Raw genomic sequence first — 20,448 nt, forward strand, 5'->3', positions numbered from 1 at the left:
AAAAGTGAGAATATATAATTTTTTATTCTATTTTTTTTTTTTGCTGTGTGCAGCGGTCTTTGTGGGTGGCTATGAAAGACTCTTCCAACTGTACCACCATCACGGACAAGCGAGCGAATGAACGGAATAAATATCGTTATTTTCTATACCTTCCTCCCCTCCGATGCTACTCTTTCTTTTTCTCATTCTCGAGCCCTTTCCGCTCGGAAACACATCTCAAGAAACTTGATTACCCCTGTCCTACTCCTGTCACTGTCCCCCCTCTCCTTCCACAAACAAACAAACAAACAAAAACTCTTCGAAAAGTACAAACGTAGCGTGTCGCGAAGCTATCACTGAGTTTTATAATTGTTTTTTTCCCTTTATATAGATATATAAGCACTAATTACAAATATGACATACCATGCACCTTACGAGTCCCAGTTCTGTGGACGTGTGGGTGCGCTTAAGAAATGGACGTCGACGCCCGAGCGATTCACGCTTCTGTTACAGAGTCTCGGGCTTTTGGAGAGGAGGCCACAACAACAACACCATCAGCAGCAGCACTACCACAGTTTACAGCAGAGATACTATGGTCAAGACAGTAACCCGAGTAGTACCTCTCTGCGATCCGGGGTTTCGACTCTTCAGCAGCAACAGCAGGATAAGAAGCAACAGAGATATTACGGGCAAGGCGATAATGCGAGTAGCACTTTTTTGAGACCCGAAACTTCAAGGCTGCAACAACAACACCAGCAAGTATCGATCGATCACGTCCAGGAGATTTCTTCATCCCACGATTCCCACAACACCCTACACACCCTATCCTCAAATGAATACCAGGCGCCTCACCAACAAGGCCAGCACCAGCAATATCGTGAACCCCAGAACCGACCCCCATTCGCGCCCCAAAGGGATGTGTTATCAAAATTATATGTACTCACGACCGCGGATATGGAACGCAAGTTCTTGATAAAGATCTTTCCCTCCCAAACACCATTCTCACACCCTGCTACCACCGCCGCAGGCACAGGCACAGGCATAGGCACAGACACAGGCACAGGCAGGGGTACAGGCATGGGCGATGCGGCTGCGATCGATGCGACTGTGGTCGACGCAGAACAAGAGATGCTGGAGAAGATGGTCCAGCATGCGATCGAGAATGAGCTCGGAGCCATGCATTGGGCGCGAGCGCACTGGCAAGTTCCTTCAAGAAAAAAAAAAAAAAAAACTTATATTACACTCCACACCAAGCTGGCCAGCTTTTTCTGGGATCCGGCTTTGGTTTTATATTTTACGTGCTAATAACTGTATTTGTCGTAATGGGTACGGGGGGTTTTTTTTTTTTTTTTTTTTTTTTTTTGGTGCTACAGCAAGAATTTTCGAACACCTGAGGTTCTGGGATACGCCTATCAGGGTCTTGCAAAGGATATGAAGGCATGTCTGGAGATCTTTGGGATCTTTGGATTTATCCTGATGGAACTCCCAGCTGGCGGGGTGCTGTATCAAGGCCCTGCACAAGAGTGTCGATTGGAGGAAGCGGCGCATTTTGCGATCAGTGAGCACCTCGCCAAGGTAGATTCTTTTTTTTTTCTACTCTAAAAAAAAAAGGAAAGGGCTGTGAAGAAAATATTACAGTTGTTGATGACGATGATACTCTTTGTTGCTGTCCTTGGTTTTCTAGCTACTGTTTGAAATGAGGAGCAAGGTACAGGATGCGGTCTCTGGATTCGATACGCAGCAGCGACACTTCATGACCCAGTCAAGATTCGGTATGTTCGCTGCCCATCATTTTTTTTTTTTTTTTTTTTTCCCTCAACTATTGATTGCAATGGTATTTTGACATCCATTTCGGTTTTTTTTTCTTTAGATTTAATCGTCCAAGCACTCGACACGTTCCACGATTTTGGTAAAGAGTCCACGCCAGCATTTTTACAGGGCACATCGGAGGATCTACAGGCACCAAGAGTCTTGCATCGCTATACTGCACAGCGAAAACTCAAAGACGATAATGACAACGATCTCCAGGATGAAGAAGACAGCGACGAAGACGACTACTGCGACAGCGACGACGACGATGGATCAAACCTTGCGAGCGAGGCTTTAGGCGAGCGCCTCGTAAACACAGCACCGCTCAACAGCGCATACTATCGTAATCAAGACAGCGCATTTACCACTGTTACCAATACCACTACCACCGCCATCGCGCCGACTCCCCCTGTCGCGATAGCTGCGGCTGCATATCACAGTACACCGATCCCGCCACAAAGACCGGTCCGTGCTCCTGGGCATATCCCAATGACGGCAACGGCTGCGGCCAAGTTCAGCGCACCTCTACCACGGGTGTCCAGTCTCGCTCATGCGGTGGCATCGTCCTCGAGATCGGCTTTGATCACCACAGACCGTACAGTGCAATATCCGCCAGTCCCATACCCTCGCACCCCACGGATGGATGCCCATCGTAAAAAGACACCGCAGACGAGTAAACCACTCAATCCTACGAACGACACTTCCGTACCCAGCACCTGGCATCCTGTCGTAGAAGGATCAAAGAGAGATGATTCGCAACGGACGTCTGGAACGAGTCAGCAGGTGTCTTCTGAAGCACGAGCTCCACCAGGACTGGATACTTCTATAGCAGAGACCAAATCCTGGTTCGATCAGGATCCAAGCGTCTATTGCAGTAGCCGCGCGCGCCATGACGACGGCGGGGAGGTTGGTTGCGTGAAGTACAACCTCACCACTGCACTGGCTCCAAGACCATCGCACGATTTGACCTCGCGCTCAACCGTACTCCCGACCAGGGGCCTGCGTGCGAGAGCGTCCAGGCCCAGTACTGAGGAAGATAACTTTTCCTGGATGACCGAAAACAGTATCCCTTGGCCCACAAAGTTTATGCGTCCGTCGCGACCGGGCGAGGTGTATTCCTGTGTGGCAGAGTACGAGCAAGCACAGCTCATGAATACGTTGGTAGCCCTTGGACGGCTGGACTCCCATCCTGGATCGACATGCCGTTTCCCACAAGAGCTCCTTGACTTACTCCCACGGATCCTTTGTCTCGCACATGATGAATTACTCTTTGCAGGCTCTAAACTCGACCTCGCCATCAGACGTAGGACCGTTCGCGAAGACCTTCCGTATTCGCGGCCGACGGGGATATTCATAGACCATCGAGCGGTGTTCACATGCACAAACCTGGGGCCGGGCTCCCTTGTTATTAACCGGCAGCGTGGGGAGATCCTTGCGATGATCAATTTCCAGCATGCGGGGTTCCTGCCGAGTTATGTCGAGAACGTCCAGGGTCTGTTTGTGGAGACTAGTCACTCATCCTTCTGGAACGTGGATCGACATGTATTGAATGACGACGCGGGCAGGGGCGGCAATGTTGATGAGCTCCAAGATGGATCGGTAAGGAGAACAGGCTTGTTGCGTACCACTCGACCATCGACACTCGCGACCCCACGATATGCTTCACCGTCGCAATCGACGGACGCAGTTGCGGCAGGGGTGTTGATGGTTCTGGGGCTGAGGCCCGGAAAGGATACTTGTCCGTCGTACTCGAGACGAGGTAACCACCCATCGCCCTACCCGATCATCAACCATTACACCACACGGGGTTCTTCGGCCCCTTGCAAGTCCATGGGGTACTATGAGCAACCCCCTCCTCCTCTTTTTCCAGCCCCGGTTTCCTTGCCGCCAAGTCCCGAAATCATCATCAAGGACTCCGAGTCGATTTCGGAAATGTCTTCCCGTACGAATAATGGTACCAAACACCCAAGGGCTTTCAGGGGCGGCCTCAAGAACCTGGCGCCGATAAAATGGGCCATGTCTAGAGATCGACCTGGATCTCCGCCCGCGAGTAAATCGCCGATCGAGGCAGCCATGAACCTCAGTCTCTCCTCGATCCCAAACTCATACACCCCTACCTCAGCTGTTACTGCAAATCAGTCTGAGAGCCCTTCGAACGTCGCATTGTCCATGCACAGCGACTCTGTTGGGAGGTCGAACGCGTCTGATAAGCACACCTCCGCAGGTACGAACTCATCTTCAAGCCGCCTTACCGTTCCAAAGCCCTTCCCCACTCAGGTTGGGATGTTAGTTCCTAGGGTTCCGACGGTGAACCAAGGCGGGTGGTCGCATTTCCTAGACTCGTACCGCGCCCAAGACTCTCAGAAGAGTCATGCTCCGGGTAAGGATAAGCAGCGGGCCACGACGTCTCCGGTCCAATCCACGAGCACTTCGACTTCTAGTTCTTCCTGTTGTTCTTCTCCTTCTTCTTCTTTTGGCTCTTCCGGACGGATGCGTATCCCTGTCAGACCCAATACGGGAATCGACCATGGGCCGACAAAAGATGCGAGTCAGTTTTTTGAGCATGGTCATGAGTCAAAGTACCTGGATGCGTTGATCTGTTTGTGTAGGACGTTGCAGAACCTGATAGTCGTGCTCGAGGCTGGTGGGATTGTGTTGACGCCACATCAGCTCCTGACGGCGGTCGCGCTTAAGAGGCAGCAGTGGGAGCAAGAACAGCACCAGCGCCAGCACCTGCACCACCAACATCCTGTTGAGATCGCAGTTACTTCACAGCAGCAGCCTGTTAGCACCATGGCCCACCAGAGACAACAGCATCGGACAGAATCGACGGCCGGCGCCGCTACCGCTGCCACGGTCACTGCTGCCGTCGTGGGGATTCCTGAACAGAAGTCTTCGACCGCCACCCCACCACCAGAGTCGCCCTCGAAATGTCGACGATCCCGACGAAATATTTTCATAACGATGCTCAAAAAGACTACAAGGCGCCGTCCATCCTCCACAGCGACCGGATCCTCAGCCCCGTCCAAGTCTTTGCCCCTCTTACCTGATGATGACCTCCCACGGACCTACCGACCCTCGCGTTCTTCAGATGACAATATCTTGTACTCCGCGCCCGGGAAACAACGCGACCCGCTACCCTCAGAACTCCCGGACCATCTCTTGAACCTCAGTACCGCAGGGGTGAACAGCGCTATGGGGCAGAGCACGCTCTCGATCACCAGGGCCCCCCATGACGGCAACAACATCTCCAATAATGGTGATCAGAACCCGGATCCCGAGCGTTTGAGGTTTCCGTCCATCAACCCTATGGGCTTACGATTGACATACTCGAGACCGGGCGGACGGGGACCGGAAGAGATGATTGTGCCGTTGGCGACGGATCTGCGACTCGGGAGTATGACGGCGAGACACTTGCCGGCGTACGGGATCCGGTTGAGCAATCGGGACGGGACCAAGTTCCTGGCGGAGGTAGAGATGGAGAGGATCGAGGGATTGGAACGGGAATTCTGGAAGGAGTTTGAGGGACTTTGTGATCGAGGGGACTTTATAGGGGATATCGGCGCCGATAGTAGTAGTAGTAGTAGTAGTAGTAGTAGTAGCGGCAGTAATGATAGTAGTCGCCGTAATAACAGTAACGGTCGTGGTAACAGCAGTAGTAGTGGTAGTAACAAGGAAGCGGCGGATGAGGATGATCCAGTGGGAGAGCAAACAGGGCAGCGAGGAGTGGATGAGGGGAACAAGGAGAAGGAGAAGGAGAGAAGGAATGATGGTAGTAGCAATGGTACCAGTGGTATCAGATCAAGGTATCCGGGCGTGGCGCTGCTGTATCTGGAGGATTTGGTATACCATCTGGAGATGGTTGAGCGGTATGTGACCAAGCTGGAGGCCTATGCGGAAAAGCACTACCGGAACCTGAGGATATAACACGTATATATACACACACACATATATATATATACAGCTGTAGAGAGTATATATTTTTTTTCTTATATTTTTTTCTTATTGTGCTGTACAGTTGAAAGTACAATGGAGAGGTCATCAGGGCCAAGGCCATTGGGGGTTCATTACTAGCCCAGGGGAAGGAGGAGGGATATGGTATGTACAGGATTAGATGTTGTGAAGGGAAAAAAAAGAGAGATAGGGCGCGATATTATACATGAGTGAAGGAATACGTTTTTGCCTTCAAAGAACAATGACCTGGAACCTCTCGATCCCAGCTGCCATGCCTAAACCACTACGCCCACCACCACCATCCTCCGACTCGTCCTCGTTTCGCCTCGGAGCGGTACTACTACTGCTGCTCCCACCGCTACCACTGCTGCTGCTGTTGGTGTTGTTATTGGTGATGTTGTAAACGATCGTGAATCGAGAACCGCTGCGCTCGTATGTTACAGGCCTATCGATATCATGTTTGCAAAGCGGACAGCTCTTATCCGTCAACAACCACTGATCCACGCACTCGAGATGGAAATGATGTTGACAAGGCAGGAACCGGATCGTCTCTGCTGGAGCATAGTCTCCAAGACAGATCGCACAGATCGCTTCTTCAGGGTCACTTCCGAACATGCCGTCGGTCATGGACATGGAACGCAATTTGTCGATCATGGGTTTCGTAGCGGTCCTGGTGAGTCCTGAGGAGATTGATGGTGGAAGGACCCGTGTGAGCAGGAAGGAGCTGCATGGCTATTGTCCAGAGGGTCCAAAAAAAATATATATAAAAAAAAAAGTAGGAAGGTTAACATTTGACATCCATGCATGTCGCTGTGTGTCCCTGTCAAAACAAAAATAAAAATAAAAAATACACAAAAAAAAAAGCTAGAGCTTGTGGCCATTGCTTACCAAGAAGTAGAGTCCAACCAAAGACATATGAAATATGATGATCTTGAACGAGAGCGTGTACACTGGATCGTTCGACGGTAACTATAAAATTTTCATTGAGAGGAGAAAAGGGTCCAGAGCCATCATCATCACAAATGAATTAGTATTCCGATCTACAAATGCCTCTTTGCCTTTTTTTTTTTTTTTTTTTTAATCATCTTCCTTACACAAATAGGATCCCGCCGGGTACGGTCAGCCCCCAAGAACCCGACGCCGACGATGGTCCAGATCATAAAGATGATCAACAAGACCCTCGAGCGCTGATCCAAAGCCGCGACCCTGCTGGACATGGTCTGCCGCTGGAGGATGAAGCACGCACAGAGGATCTGGACCGAAAACAGGAACGCCTGCACGGTCAACCAACTAAACAATTGCTCATCGCAAATCACTCTAATTTTAAAACAGTAATAGTAATATAAAAAAAATAAGTACGAGCAAGAGAATTGAGACATATTGCCATGGGAGGTTTTTTTTTTTTTTAGCGAGACATGGCGTGCATTTTTCTTAGGACGAGCCAAAAACAAAAAAAAAAAAAACTCACTCTGTTGTTAGAAGGCGCCCGATGGTGATGGAGGTGAGGGGGATGAGATAGAGCAGATAGCACGTATTCACGATCCTAAAATGTTATTATGATCAAATGACAATTTTTGTTTTGTTCAGGGTCAGTTTTTTTTTTTCCTTTTTTCGCATTATCGTTCTGCGGACGAACCACTTCACCACAGACATTTGGGAGACAGGGGGGAGTGCGCATTGCATCTCCCCTGCTTTCTCTTTCCCCTCTTCCTTTTTACCACATGAAAAACGAAAAAAAAAGAACCCCTCATACCTGATTGCCGACCAGGAGGAAGAGACCGAGGAGGAAGAGAGGTGGGCGACGCTGAAGAACTGAGGTCGCTGTGAATAGAGTCGAGAGACAAACGAGTGGGAGAGAAGAGCTCTCAAAAAGTCACTCAGGCGATGATACCCATGACTCGAAAAACTGCCCCCTCCAGAAGGGAAAAGAGCCGGTCCAGGAGACGCCATGATGATCCCACTGTGTGCATCCGGATCCGTTTCGGTTTCGACGGCTTCGGTTTGGTTGGTCTGGTACAAAAACACCCTGCCGCCTCGTGTTGTTTGCGCCGGCGCAGAGGCCGATGTTGAGAAAGGTTGAAGGCGCATCGAGGAGACGGGCGTATTTGTCAAGAGACCTCCAGACCCTGTTCCGTGAGGGGTTAATGCGTGGCTGTGGTTGCTGTGGTTGCTGTGGAGGCCAAGGCGGGGCAAAGGCATGGTTGGACCCTCGCGCGGTTCGGTATGGTATGGAGAGGACGAAGACAAAGAGGTGGACGCATTGACGCCGCTGCTGCCTGGGTTCTTTACGTCGAATTTAATGTCTGGATTGAAAGGTGAGCTCATCCTCCGTTGTCCAGCTCTCTGTTGATAGCCCGCGGGGGCATCACTGCTGATGAAGACGCCCGGTTCGCTGGCGTCCGGGATAGAGTATCCAGAGTTGGGTGTTGCTGATCTTTGCAGCTGCTGATGCAGCGTCGACAATCTCCTCCCAGTCATCGAAGTGTCGAATCCACGACAGCTGTTGATGTCTGTTGATCGATGAGTGCTCATAGACGGCAGTGGTGATTGAAAGCGCGACGTGAAGACGTCTGGACGAGTAGGTGTTGCTGTCGTATTGGCAGAAGCAGCGGCGACAGCAAAGGCGCTTGAAGTCCTGTCGGACGGCGTGGCTACTCCTCCGGTTGGAGCCCAAGAAGGTGGCAGTTCGCGACAGTCGAGGGTTCTGTTGAAGGCGGTGCTTTCGTATCGCTCGGACATGGAGAAGGGCGTCAGAGGTTTGCGAGACATGTCCAATAATGGATCGCGGAGAACCATTGACCCGTCGTTCCACTGTCGGGTTGAGGTCGGCGTCGGTGTTGCTGAAGAAGAAAGAGTTGGCCCTTGAAGAGGAAGCTCGTTCGCATTCTCTACCGGATTCCCCTTGTCGTCGTTGTCGTTGTTGCTGCCGTTGTCATTATCATTCCTGTTCCCTTGGTCGTTATTGCAATTGAGACCACTGCAGCAGGAGCAGATCTTGTCTGGACTGTGAATTCGCCCGGATGCTGAAGGGACTGCCTTCATGGCCAGGGAGGATTGAAATATCCGAGAAGGAAAAAAAAAAAAAAGGATGTGCGAAATAGGCGTGTCGAGGAAGCGAAGGAAATACAAAAGAAAGAGAAGCTGGCAAAACAAAGTCAATTGAAGGAGTAAGGGTTGGCGGGTACGAAAAAAAAAGGGAGGGAAGGGGATTGCAATCGCGGATGAAGAGTAAAGGAGAAAAGATACCCGATAATGCGCGGCGGAACAAACCACAGGCGGATGACATACGTGCTGCTGTGGGGGAGGAGGTGCGAAGATGGGGAAGTTGGGGGGGAGAGCGAAACAAGACCCATGGAAGGGGTGTGTATGCGTGAATCTTTTTTTCTTTTTTCTTTTTTTCTTTTTTTTTTGTGTGGGGTGAGAGCTCAATGACCACACCCTTGTGTATTGAACTAGACCTGCTCTTCTTTTCCTCCGCAACCACGACTACGGCGGGCCAGGTTCAAGGAAGCCCAACTGGGCCCAGGGAAGTTCACTTTGCTCGGTCAAATATTGGGACACATTGGGACCTATCATTGAAAGAATAGAAAAAAAAAAAACGAGATTTCTTCCCAGCACCATCGACATTTTCACCGATGAAGTTTCCCTACCCCACCACCGCCGCCACCACGCTGTTGAGCAAGGGGGGGAAGGAGGTGAAAACAAAAGGACGAAATAAACAAAAACAACATGCAGTACATGCAGATGTAATGAATATATTGTTGGTATCGGCTCATGCTCACCACTGGATGCTACACAAACACCCTGCATTGGAATGTCACGAGCGGCATCATGGTGGTCAGCAATAACCGTAATTATCATGCATGCCCCCCACCTCCTCCTCCCGAATCGAACCCAAACAATCGCGTGGTGTGAAAAGGGACCTCTTTGTAGAGGAAGCATAGCAGTTGAACGTCCCAGGTACAGACCCGGGAAACGCGGTTTTCCTACTAATTCTCCTGCACGCGCCAAAAAAAAGATCCCGTTGTGAACAAACAAGCTGACGGACTGCCGGGTGAACCATGCGCAAAACGAGATATGCTCGTGCGTTCAGTAATGCAGGTATCCAAAATGACGAAATCTGCAAAAAAAAAAAATGGGTTCTGTCAATCAAATAATGAAAAAACAAGAATAAAAAAAAAGGGCGGGAAAGAGAGCCTTTTGATTTTCTTGACAAGCAAAAGGATGGGTGCGCGAGTAAAAGAAGTAAAGGCCCGTGGCAAATGCAGACAGTTCAGTCGTTTCGTTTGTTTATTTCCACCATGGTGTGATAGATCGCGCTGCTAGCCAGAACGGTCTGTCGTTTTTTTTTTTTTTTTTTTTTTTTTGTGGTTTCCTGGTTTCTTAATGTTCCCACCTCCCTAACCGCAATGATGCCAACAATGCTACGTCTACGGATCGCCTTTTGTGCATTTAAAATGTCTCGTCTGGGTATTCACCCTCTGCCGCCGCCTGGTCCTCCTCTGGGATCTCAAATCCCTCCTATTCACGATGAAAAAGAAAGGAAAAACAAAGAGAAAATCAATAAGAAACAACTAGTCAGTGAATATCCTCTTTTGCAGCTCAATGATTCGTATGTTCATGTCCAATCTCATATATACCTCTGTGCTGTAGAGAACAGCCTGGATCTCCTTCAAAAGTGGGCTGTCGGCCATCTCGGACGACCGTTCCAAGTCCTGCTGGATCAGCACCTCAATATCACGCAGCTTGCCAAAGTAGAAATCGCGCTCCTTTTCCAATGCCGCGACCGTGTTGCGTTCCTCTTGGAGCTCCTTTTGCAAGTTCAGCACGACTGCATGATCGGGGCTAGCCTGTTTTCGCAGCGACGTGTTCCCTGCCGACATTACTGAGCCGCGCCCTGTCACCGAGCGGTTTGCTATTCACAAGACACCCCCAACCGAAGAATGACATGACGTGGATCATGATCCTTGTTAGCGCATCCTATTTCTTAAGAACATCCATTACCAATGGTCAAGATTGCCCGTTGCCCAAGTAAAAAGATCCCGGAATAGAGATTGCAGTTCCTGTTTCTCTCACCTGCACTGCTCGAGCTGTTCATGGCTCTTCTAGGAGGAGCGGCTGCAGATCGGTTGCTGACAGGAACATCACCGGAAGCTCCTCGGCGTGCGGCAGCGTCATAGGGTCCTCCGGGGAAATAGGCATCCCAGTACTTCTTTAGCCACTGCGTGAACTCGAGATTGTCCTGCATCTTACACTTCATCAGACGATCTGTCGGGATTGACTATGGTATGATCGACACGCATCGAGAGAAAATTGGAGGAGGAGGAGGGGGACGAGAAACGTGGGAATTGATATAGAATAATCGTTAGGCTGCGGTCAAGAGCGAATAAGATCAGATCTTGCAAGAGTCAGGTTTTTTTTTTTTTTTGGTCATGACTGAGTACCTTGTCAACCTTATGCTGCTGGAAGCAGGTCTGGAGCACCTTGTAGTTCCCCAGATACTCGTACTCGTGTTTTGACGAGAACTTGATGCGTGACATTGGAAGGTCGCCTGAAGAGAACAGGGTAGAAAAAGAGGACCATAAAATTCAGCATTTGTTGCGGTTCAACCCATCCAATGCACTGCAGAGTTTGCCAACCATTTGTCGCCATGTGGGAAACAGTATGTACCATAGATTGAATCCATGATCTGGACATACGCCGCGCCTAGAACGTGTTATGTATCGAGAATCAGTAGATGGGAGAAGGGGGTTAGCATCCAAAAAAAAAAAAAAAGGCTCCAAGACCCCTCCCCCCCCCTCAGATCCATTCAAGCGTGCGCACAAGGTTTGTAGTCACGCGTCCCCGAAAGTGCTCTCTCACTCCCATTCTTCCTCGTCTTTGTTGAGCAGGACATGGTCTGTATGCTGCAATCGCTGGGTGCATAAGAGTAATATCTCTCCAGACATATAGACCAGAATAAAGTCAAAAGAGCAATTGCTAAAATTGTTTGCGGTGATCCTCCGCTTGATTACTCCAGAGAAATATCTCGAGACCAAATGGGTGTCTTTATTGCGATGAGTACCTGATCCCAACTGCTCGATCTTGGTGTAGCTAAGACCCAAGAGGTCGTTGACCCAGGCGATGAGTTCTCCTCTGCTCTCAGACATGGTTATGGTTATGTGGGTGATGAGGCGTTGATTCGGATTGGGAAAGTGAAGAGAGAAATGAGGAGAAGAGGGAGGTGCGTGAGTGTGTGCAAAGGCCCCTTACAAGAAAGAATGCCCTTCTGTTAAGTGACTCGACCCTGCGGGAGAGTGCACTTTTTTTCTTCAGGGACGGGGGCATGGGTATTTGTTTCTGAGATGTGGTGACGCCAAGGAGGAGATTGCCATGCGCGCACTGTGCGGATTCATGCATGGGGGGTGGAACAAGCAAGCAAACAGGCGGAAGAAAAGTGCCCAGGTACAACGGGACCATGTTACACCAGGAACGCGTACAGCGGAGATGAAGATCTCCACTCGGGAAAAAAAAAAGAAAGAGAGATTAATTGGCCATTGCGCCCAGGTATCGAACAGTTGAGCGAGTAAGAGCAAAAACACCTTATCCTCGCATTCGCATTCGCCTTCAAGTTCGATGAACATATAGCATTTGTCGCATTCATAGTCCATCACATCCATACATATGGTGAATTTGTTTTTTAATGTTAATAAAACGTCAAAGAGAAAAAAGCAAATCAGAAATACAGTTTTGTTACAAGGAAGAGAAGGACGACTCGGATTAAGAGACCAGAGGGAGTTGCGGGGAGGAGTGTTTGCCGAAAAAGACTGGACAGAAGGAGAGGATATAAGGCGTCAAGGAAACCCGGTTTGTTGGCCAGCAGACAAAGAAAAAAAGACTGAAAAAAACGATATTACAAAAAAAAAAACGCAGAAAACAATAATGAACCGCTGGTAAAGGATGAACGAGTTGTTGCTCTAGTCCATCCTTTTCAATAGTTTTTTTTTCCCCTTCCTGTCCCCGGTCTTCTTCCTCCTATTTTTGTTCTTTTCAAAAGACTGAATGGCCCCAATTTCCGCCTTTAGGCCTTGGTGGCCTTAGCCTTCTTCTCCTTGGGGGCAGCCTTGGCCTTTGACTCCTTGGGAGCAGCAGCCTTCTTGGTTGCAGCAGCCTTCTTAGCAGCGGGCTTCTTGGCCTCAGCCTTCTTGACGGCCTTCTTGACAGCAGTGGCCTTCTTTGGTGCGGCAGCCTTCTACAAAAGAGACAAATGTCATTGAGATCAGAAACCGAATTAGCACACTGAAGAGATCATTCTCGCACCACCTGCAAGAGAAAAGATAGCAGTTCTATCGTACCTTGGTCTCCTTCTTGGCAACGGCCTTCTTAGGGGCAGCAGCCTTCTTGGTGGTGGTGGCGGCGACGGGCTTCTTAGCAACGGGCTTCTTGACCTCCTTCTTCTCCTTGACCTCCTTCTTCTTGGGCTCCTTCTTGGCCAGCTTGACAGGGCCAGACTTACCCTTGGGCTGGGTGAAGTCGCCGGTCTCAACACCGCGCTTGATGGCAGCGTTGAAATGAACATCAGAGCTATCGCCGACCTTGTAGTTTCCGCTGATGTACTTCTTCAAGGCCTGGCGGGAGGAGCCGTTGCGCTCCTTGAGGTGAAGAAGGGCAGCAATGATCATCTCCTAATAACCAGAACATAAATGCAATCAACAAGACATTTACATTAGTATGCGGCCTGTTTGAAGCGTCTTCTTTTTTTCTTTTCCTTTTTTTTTTTTTTTTTGGCCCACTCTCCCGAGTCAACATTTTTTTTCTCTTTTTTTTTCATGCCCATCATTTCTTGGTCCATTTGACTTGTCAAGACTGACATCTAAACGTCTTTTTTTTCTTTATCGTCCTCGGCGGACAAGGCCAAGGATATAACCGAGTGCAGGTCTCTTTTTTCCAAAGACAAGAGATTTGAAGTGTTCCATGTCCGTCCTGGCTGTTTACCTTGTAGGGAGGATGCTCAGACTCCTTCTTGGGAGCGGCAACCTTGGCCTTCTTAGTGGCAGCAGCCTTAGCAGGGGCATCGGCAACGGGGGCAGCGGCGGCGGGGGCGGCAGTGGACTCGTCCTTCTTGGTGCGGGCAGTGGCCATTTTAGATATATGTGACGTTGAGTGGTGGGTTGGTTGGTGGGTTGGTTAGTCGGTCGGTTGGCTGTTGCTGAGCGACGGGAGGTGGTGGTGTTCTTGGTGATGGAGGGGTGGGTGGGGAAAGGGAGAGGGGGAAAGAGAGAAAAGAAGGGAAAGAGAGAAATGAGCGGGATATGAGGAGGAATGGGCGAGAGGGAGCAGGAGGCCTTCACGGCTCACATTTCCCGTCGAAAAAGATTAAAAAAATTAAAAAACGCGTCGGTGAGGCCAATAAGATGAGCACCTAAATTCGATTTATTTTTACCCGAATTCAAATTTTTATATTTTTTTTGTTAAAACACCAAAAAAATCATTCTGCTGCAAAAAGACGCGTCCCTCTGCACCACCCAGAACGCGTTGTTTGGGTGCGAAAGGCGGGCTACCATCACGTGTGCTATCCAAACCTCCCTTTTTTTTTTTTTTTCTTTTTTCTTTTTCTTTCTTTTGGGGTTGCCACCATTCTTATATTGATTGACGTCGTACGCGTCTCTCTCTCTCTCTCTCTCTCTCTCTCTCTCCTCCCCATGGTATATATATACCTTGGGATACTCAGAGCTGCAGATTTGTGTGCGCACAGCAATAGAGGTATATAGCCATACGAAGGCCAGATCGATCTGGCATGGCTGCATTAATAAATGTCTGTGCCACTTCCTTTCGTTTGCTGATAGACAATTTCATCTCATTCTGAGGAATAATCAGACGATGCAAAAGCGAAAGACACAGACGCATCGCATACAAGTTCACACCCACAGTGCTATACAGGACATAGACGCTTTATCGCCAAGGTATCTCTAGAGTGCACAGTGATGCTTCGCTATCAACACTATTGCTGCCCATCATGGCGGAATCAACCAACAGAGGCTACTCCACTTTCTACTCCTGTCATTGAAAAAAATAACATTCATGGTCCACTTTATGAATTTTGGTCATTGTGGTCTGAAGCAAAGAGACGCGACCAGAAGCGATGGCTATGTTATCACGCTTTCCTCGCTATCTTTGCATTTTCTCCATCTATTTGGACATGTATGCTACAAATCGACTATTTTGCAGCAAGTCAATACCGTGGTTGGACTAGCGCGAGAACGAAGGCAACAATGATTTTTGCTGCAACAAACCTGTGTTTGTTTTCTTTTCCGTAGCACGCGTTCCTGCATTCCATCGGTTCCAAATGATAGCTAGTCAGTTAGCCACTCGCTTGTGTACTGGACCTGAGATCGCGTATCCCAGGAACTGATTTCAGCATCCGAGCTGGAGAAGGGACTGGAGGAGGAGGAGGAGGAGGAGGAGGCCTTTAAGAGTGAATTTCAGACTAACGTCACTCTGACCTCGCTAGTATTTCCGAGCTCACCCTGGTCCCACTTCTGCTTAAGTACTGGACAACAATGGGATTTCTGAATGGTGTGTATACGTTTTATATGAAGTTTACTAAAGGAATAAAGGGTCGGTACTCATCTTCCCCGAAGGAGCAAGCTAGAGATATCGGGGGGGACCTTATCATTCTGCTGAGGGCTGCAAATGTAGATGGTTTCCAAAGGATGGGATGGCCAATGCTCTTGGTAGCTTGGACAGTTGTTTATTTTGATCGGCGATGTAAAGAGAGAGGCTACTTTAGCGTGGCATGCTGGCGGACTAGTCTCAGGAACGGAAGCACAAGAAAGAGGGAGCGAGATAAAGAGCAGCAGTAGTCTATATCGTCCATGCCATGGCCCTAGTCGCGGGCGAGGAGGTGGACAGATGGGGCGGCTATCAGATTTGGCAGGCAGCAGGTGTCGGTGGGGGGATGCTTATTGGCTGGATAAGCAGGATCGGAGGGTGTACTTTCTGGAGAGTAAAGATGGAGATAGCGGTGGGCCTGTCATCAGCGCGTAATGGATGGGTGTGGGTGTGGGTGTGGGTGTGGTCTCTGTCCTTCCTTGGAGGGACCGCACGCAGCAGTGGGTGGCGGATGGTGTGTTCCAGGGTGGAGGACGAGTGATCGATGTTCCTCCGCCCGCCCTGGGGAGAGTGAGGTCATCGAACCAAACCAAACCAAGCCGGCCTTCGAATCCTCCTATCGCATGGTCCACACCCGTGCACGATCAACCCCAGCGAGTGGCGCCCAATGCTGTCCGCCCACTGGACACCGAAGGGCGGATTGTCATCATCACCCTCATCATCGTCGTCACCGGGGCTAGGGGCAGCCAGGGAGGGCCCGTTCCCCTTGCCTTTCCTCCTCCTCCCTTTAACCTTAATTTCCACACACACCCACTCCCTCTCTCTCCCTCTCTCTCCCTCTCTCTCTCTCTCTTTCTCTTTCCTCTTCTCTCTTTCTCTCTTTCACATCCTCATTCTCTCCCGCCCTCCTCTTCACTCACTCATTCACTCACTCACCCACTCACCTCCACTCCATCGTCCATCGCATCCTCCTCAAGGCTCCTAGTCCTAGTCCTTTGTTCTTCTGTCTGATTTTACCTCCTGTCGCCCAAAATATAGCCAAGCCAAGAGATAAAGCAAGCCAATGTCCTCCATAGTCACCCACCACCCCATGTCCTCATCAACCTCCCTCAGCGCACCCAAGTTCGTGCCCCTGACCGAGCTGCCCGAGACCGCCCAGATCGTCCTCAGCGAGAAGCCAAGGCTCATCAACGTCACCCACCAGATCCCCTATGCCTGCACCATCATCGATCGACCGGCCGCCAGTGCCCCCAACAATGGTCTGTCCTCCACCTCAGCCAGCAGTCTCGGATCGCCCGCCAACAGACGGCCCTCCATGGCTGTGCCCCGTCATCCCGCTGCCTCCTCTCCTTCTCAGGAATCGGTCGATCCCACTTCTGCGACAGACAGCGCAGCGGGAGCTGCCAATGCTAATTTGAATCCCAATCCCAATGCCAATACGGGCACAGCCACTGATCCTTCCCTTCTCGAGAACGGAGACTGCATCCTCGATCCAAGGCGCGGCCACTCTGCTATGTATTCGGGAGTCAAGTCGCTGGAGAGAGACATTGAGACGATCCAGATCGGATGGGTCGGTGAGCTGGCAGATCAGGACGGATATGTCGTTCCATCCAAGAACCTGAGCGAGCAGCACAAGCAGAACCTCAAGGACAAGCTGTGGCAAAAGGAAAAGGTCGTGCCCATCTTCCTGGACGATAACCGGGCAGCAGGACACTACGAAGGCTACTGCAAGACAGGTAAGGCTAATCCAGGGCGCACAAAAAAAAAAATTGGAACAGGGCATTTTCCCTCAGAAGTGCGATTTTTTTTTTTAAGTGTGTGTCTAAATGATTGAATTGAAATGAATTGAAACTCTGCGCGTGAGAAACGATGTCATTTTTCGTTCATTCTTATCTGACGCCCGAAAGAAAAATAATAATAATTCCGACCCTCGCATTCGATAGTGCTTTGGCCATTGTTCCATTACATTCTCTGGGACGAGGCCACCAATGGCCGAGTGGAGAAGCAGAACTGGGAGGACTACGTCTTTGTCAACCAGCAGTTCGCAGACGCCATTGTGGAGCAGTACCAGCCCGGCGACATTGGTAAGTGGATTTGCAAATCAGATCGTGTTTTTTTAATTATCATTGACTGGGTAAGAGCACGGAGCTGACCATGTTTACCATCCGTTTCTTCTCCTCGCGGCGCGTATTAATAGTGTGGATTCATGATTACCATCTGCTTCTCGTGCCGCATTTGCTTCGTCAAAAGCTGCCCGGGGCAGCCATTGGTGTCTTTATCCACGCGCCCTTCCCGTCGTCTGAAATCTTCAGGTGTCTCCCAAGTATGTATTCGTGTTTCTGATGTTGCGCCCAATTGCATATTCATCATGTCAGGAAGCGAGGAAGGGGGGCAAAAGGGAAAAATAGGGAAGGAGGGGTGGGGGGTTGATTCGGTCATATTAGATTATTCGACATTGTGTTCCGCATCCTCATTTTCTTTCTCTCTCCCCTGTATAGAGCGTGTGGAGGTCCTGAATGGTCTTCTTGGTGCAAACCAGATTGGATTCCAGGTAAGAGAGCAGCTTGCGATACCCTATTAATGCATGTATCCCTCCTTCATTTGCCCTAACCATCTCCACTTTTTTCTCTTGCTCCACATAGACGTACTCGTATGCCCGCCACTTTATCAGCTGTTGCACGCGTGTCAATGGCTACGAATCCACACCTCGCGGTGTAGATGCCATGGGAACCACCGTTTGGGTTGGAACATTCCCGATCGGGATCGATGCCGAGAGGGTCGAGCGTCAGCGCAAGGCTCCTGGAGTCCTGCCAAAGATGGAGGCCATCCGCAAGACCTACAAGGGCAAGCGCATCATCGTCGGCCGTGATAAGTTGGACCTGGTCAAGGGTGTCCAGCAGAAACTGCAGGCCTTTGAAAAGTTCCTGAATGACTATCCCGAGATGCAGGGTGAGGTCGTCCTGATTCAAGTGACGTCTCCTCCTCTGGTCGAAAACCCCAAGCTGGAGGCCAAGATCGCCGAGTTGGTTGCGCACATCAACGGCACATACGGTTCTCTCAACTTTACGCCTGTCCACCATTATCACCAGCACATTGATCGCGACGAGTACTATGCCTTGCTGTCGATCGCAGACATTGGTCTGATTACATCCGTCAGGGACGGCATGAATACCACCTCGCTCGAATATATCATGTGCCAGTCCGAAAACCACGGTCCTCTTATCCTCAGTGAATTCACAGGAACTGCAGGAAGCTTGGGTGGAGCATTGATGGTCAACCCTTGGGACTACCAGGGCGTTGCTCGCGTTATCTACGATGCCCTGCATCTCTCGGAGGAGGACAAGCGTACTCGGCATAGCGTAAGTGAGCGATTTGTTGCATGCATGACATTGGGTGCTGTGTGCCATATATTTGTAATAACCACGTTCTTTTTATTATCCCCCCCCCCCCCCCCCCCCCCACCGTAAACGTAGCAACTTCACGAACACGTGCTGTCACACACGGCTCAATATTGGGCCAAGCACTTTGTCTCGGAATTGGTCTTGAACGCCAGCACCTGGGACCAGTCAACACCCACGCCGTATCTCGACTTGAGCGTCATTGTCGACAAATACCGCAGTTCCAAGAAGCGTCTCTTGATGTTCGACTACGATGTAAGTGCTTTTTTTTTTGTCGGGTTGTCAGGATTATCATCATCCTATGATGCCTTCTTGGGTCGACAATCAATTTCTCACGCTCTTCGTTCTTGTCGATATCGCTACCCTAGGGTACACTCACTCCTATCCGAAAGACACCCGGCGCAGCTGTCCCACAGGAGCATATGCTGAAGGCCCTGACTGCGCTCGCCAGTGACCCCGACAACGTTGTGTGGGTCATCTCTGGCAGAGATCAAAAGGTCTTGGAGGAATGGTTGGGCGATGTCGAGAACCTTGGTTTCAGTGCCGAGCACGGATCGTTCATGCGACAGCCCGGCAGCAAGAAATGGATCAACCTGACAGAGTCGCTCGACATGAGCTGGAAGAACGATGTCATCGAGATCTTTACCTACTACACAGAGCGTACACAGGGATCGTTCATTGAGCACAAGCGATCTTCGCTCACCTGGCACTACCGCATGGCTGACCCCGAATTCGGTAACTTCCAGGCTAAGGAGTGCCAGAACCATCTCGAGAACGCGGTCCTGTCCAAGCTCCCTGTCGAGATCCTAGTTGGCAAGAAGAATCTGGAGGTCCGACCCACGATTGTCAACAAGGGTGAGATTGTCAAGAGGCTGCTAAGCCAGCACCCTGAGATCGACTTCGTCCTCTGCGCCGGAGACGACAAGACGGACGAGGACATGTTCAGGGCATTGGCGGGAGTCAGCAACGGCGGTGGCCAGAACCGTCGCGAGTCGCTCAACAACCGGGGTGCGATCATTGAGCCCTACAACGACGAGCTCGTGGCAGCGACTGCGGCCAAGATCGCACAGGCCACGCTTCAGCACTCTCTCGAGCACTCGGTCATCCCCCATCGTCAAGACAGCTCCGGACCCAACGGCATCGCCAAGACCCCCAACGGATCCCATCTGAGGCCACCAGAGCCATTCTCTGCTAAGCGGAACCAGCCCTCACCATCGACGCCTGGATCCATCACCAGTCTTACATCGATCAGCTCTCAGGGATCATCCACGAATTTGGCGGACGAGCACTTTTCGATCACGATCGGACATGCTCTCAAGAAGACGCTTGCTAACTGGCACGTTAGCAGCCCTGAAGAACTGATCCGTGTCCTTGGCATCCTCTCCGGAACCATCGATGCATAGACAAGAGGATAATCCGCAACTGTGTCCTAGAGTTATCAAGGCATATTTGTATATAGCTTTAACACACACACACACACACCCAACACATATACACACACACACACACACAAAACCTCTTCATCCTCCCTTCATCATCATCTGTTCAATAACCCGTCCCATGTTATATTAGGCAAGGTTGTGCATAAAATAAAAAAAAACTGAATATCCACGTCGACAGTTTTTGGAAGACCTGTATTTGCCTCTTATGGCGCAGCATTACTACATCCGATACAGAAATTATCGAAATTATCGCTTTTCATAAGGGCAATACACAC

The 20,448-nt window shown here is 50.2% G+C and overlaps 8 protein-coding genes across 8 annotated transcripts; 2 read left to right on the top strand and 6 right to left on the bottom strand.

Moving 5' to 3' along the window:
• Window positions 1–475: 475 nt before the first annotated feature.
• Window positions 476–1,157, bottom strand: BC939DRAFT_479263 (uncharacterized protein; the record flags this gene model as incomplete). Its single annotated transcript, XM_051558833.1, has 2 exons — window positions 476–766; window positions 924–1,157. 2 exons carry the CDS (start codon window positions 1,155–1,157, stop codon window positions 476–478), a joined length of 525 nt encoding a protein of 174 aa, XP_051409734.1.
• A 4,168-nt stretch (window positions 1,158–5,325) lies between these two features.
• Window positions 5,326–5,708, top strand: BC939DRAFT_459042 (uncharacterized protein). Its single transcript, XM_051556681.1, has one exon. It carries the CDS (start codon window positions 5,399–5,401, stop codon window positions 5,663–5,665), a length of 267 nt encoding a protein of 88 aa, XP_051409735.1. The 5' UTR covers window positions 5,326–5,398; the 3' UTR covers window positions 5,666–5,708.
• BC939DRAFT_459044 (uncharacterized protein) lies at window positions 5,703–6,508 on the bottom strand. Its single transcript, XM_051556682.1, has one exon. The coding sequence runs from the start codon at window positions 6,394–6,396 to the stop codon at window positions 5,974–5,976; it is 423 nt and encodes a 140-aa protein (XP_051409736.1). The 5' UTR covers window positions 6,397–6,508; the 3' UTR covers window positions 5,703–5,973.
• Window positions 6,509–7,055: 547 nt separating this feature from the next.
• On the bottom strand, window positions 7,056–9,006 carry BC939DRAFT_246296 (uncharacterized protein). The gene is made up of 2 exons (XM_051550961.1): window positions 7,211–9,006; window positions 7,056–7,059 (listed from the first exon to the last, which is right to left on the bottom strand). Exon 1 carries the CDS (start codon window positions 8,782–8,784, stop codon window positions 7,303–7,305), a length of 1,482 nt encoding a protein of 493 aa, XP_051409737.1. The 5' UTR covers window positions 8,785–9,006; the 3' UTR covers window positions 7,056–7,059; window positions 7,211–7,302.
• Window positions 9,007–9,095: 89 nt separating this feature from the next.
• BC939DRAFT_459047 (uncharacterized protein) lies at window positions 9,096–9,974 on the bottom strand. The gene has a single exon (XM_051556683.1). The coding sequence runs from the start codon at window positions 9,682–9,684 to the stop codon at window positions 9,229–9,231; it is 456 nt and encodes a 151-aa protein (XP_051409738.1). The 5' UTR covers window positions 9,685–9,974; the 3' UTR covers window positions 9,096–9,228.
• Window positions 9,975–10,084: 110 nt separating this feature from the next.
• On the bottom strand, window positions 10,085–12,092 carry BC939DRAFT_459048 (EB1 domain protein). The gene is made up of 6 exons (XM_051556684.1): window positions 11,807–12,092; window positions 11,413–11,448; window positions 11,187–11,293; window positions 10,819–11,023; window positions 10,383–10,657; window positions 10,085–10,263 (listed from the first exon to the last, which is right to left on the bottom strand). The coding sequence occupies exons 1-6, from the start codon at window positions 11,889–11,891 to the stop codon at window positions 10,195–10,197; spliced, it is 777 nt and encodes a 258-aa protein (XP_051409739.1). The 5' UTR covers window positions 11,892–12,092; the 3' UTR covers window positions 10,085–10,194.
• Window positions 12,093–12,403: 311 nt separating this feature from the next.
• BC939DRAFT_459051 (linker histone H1 and H5 family-domain-containing protein) lies at window positions 12,404–14,107 on the bottom strand. The gene is made up of 3 exons (XM_051556685.1): window positions 13,717–14,107; window positions 13,077–13,406; window positions 12,404–12,973 (listed from the first exon to the last, which is right to left on the bottom strand). The coding sequence occupies exons 1-3, from the start codon at window positions 13,861–13,863 to the stop codon at window positions 12,803–12,805; spliced, it is 648 nt and encodes a 215-aa protein (XP_051409740.1). The 5' UTR covers window positions 13,864–14,107; the 3' UTR covers window positions 12,404–12,802.
• Window positions 14,108–16,235: 2,128 nt separating this feature from the next.
• BC939DRAFT_246341 (glycosyltransferase family 20-domain-containing protein) lies at window positions 16,236–20,201 on the top strand. Its single transcript, XM_051550962.1, has 7 exons — window positions 16,236–17,069; window positions 17,277–17,417; window positions 17,531–17,656; window positions 17,832–17,884; window positions 17,976–18,692; window positions 18,807–18,986; window positions 19,100–20,201. Exons 1-7 carry the CDS (start codon window positions 16,397–16,399, stop codon window positions 20,132–20,134), a joined length of 2,925 nt encoding a protein of 974 aa, XP_051409741.1. The 5' UTR covers window positions 16,236–16,396; the 3' UTR covers window positions 20,135–20,201.
• Window positions 20,202–20,448: the final 247 nt, after the last annotated feature.

Source organism: Gamsiella multidivaricata (assembly GCF_025024155.1).
Source record: "Gamsiella multidivaricata strain RSA 2152 chromosome Unknown BC939scaffold_56, whole genome shotgun sequence".
Lineage (NCBI taxonomy): Eukaryota > Fungi > Mortierellomycota > Mortierellomycetes > Mortierellales > Mortierellaceae > Gamsiella > Gamsiella multidivaricata.

Excerpts from the sequence above, each read along its gene's own strand:
- BC939DRAFT_459042 (XM_051556681.1), top strand. The coding sequence starts at position 5,399 with ATGATAGTAGTCGCCGTAATAACAGTAACGGTCGTGGTAACAGCAGTA.
- BC939DRAFT_459044 (XM_051556682.1), bottom strand. The coding sequence starts at position 6,396 with ATGATCGACAAATTGCGTTCCATGTCCATGACCGACGGCATGTTCGGA.
- BC939DRAFT_246296 (XM_051550961.1), bottom strand. The coding sequence starts at position 8,784 with ATGAAGGCAGTCCCTTCAGCATCCGGGCGAATTCACAGTCCAGACAAG.
- BC939DRAFT_459047 (XM_051556683.1), bottom strand. The coding sequence starts at position 9,684 with ATGCTTCCTCTACAAAGAGGTCCCTTTTCACACCACGCGATTGTTTGG.
- BC939DRAFT_459048 (XM_051556684.1), bottom strand. The coding sequence starts at position 11,891 with ATGTCTGAGAGCAGAGGAGAACTCATCGCCTGGGTCAACGACCTCTTG. Across the intron at positions 11,294-11,412 it reads GATCATGGATTCAATCTATG|GCGACCTTCCAATGTCACGC; the intron begins GTACATACTGTT and ends TGTTCTCTTCAG. Across the intron at positions 11,024-11,186 it reads AGCAGCATAAGGTTGACAAG|TCAATCCCGACAGATCGTCT; the intron begins GTACTCAGTCAT and ends ATCATACCATAG.
- BC939DRAFT_459051 (XM_051556685.1), bottom strand. The coding sequence starts at position 13,863 with ATGGCCACTGCCCGCACCAAGAAGGACGAGTCCACTGCCGCCCCCGCC. Across the intron at positions 13,407-13,716 it reads CTGAGCATCCTCCCTACAAG|GAGATGATCATTGCTGCCCT; the intron begins GTAAACAGCCAG and ends TCTGGTTATTAG. Across the intron at positions 12,974-13,076 it reads TTGCCAAGAAGGAGACCAAG|AAGGCTGCCGCACCAAAGAA; the intron begins GTACGATAGAAC and ends TCTCTTTTGTAG.
- BC939DRAFT_246341 (XM_051550962.1), top strand. The coding sequence starts at position 16,397 with ATGTCCTCCATAGTCACCCACCACCCCATGTCCTCATCAACCTCCCTC. Across the intron at positions 18,693-18,806 it reads ACAAGCGTACTCGGCATAGC|CAACTTCACGAACACGTGCT; the intron begins GTAAGTGAGCGA and ends CCGTAAACGTAG. Across the intron at positions 18,987-19,099 it reads TCTTGATGTTCGACTACGAT|GGTACACTCACTCCTATCCG; the intron begins GTAAGTGCTTTT and ends TCGCTACCCTAG.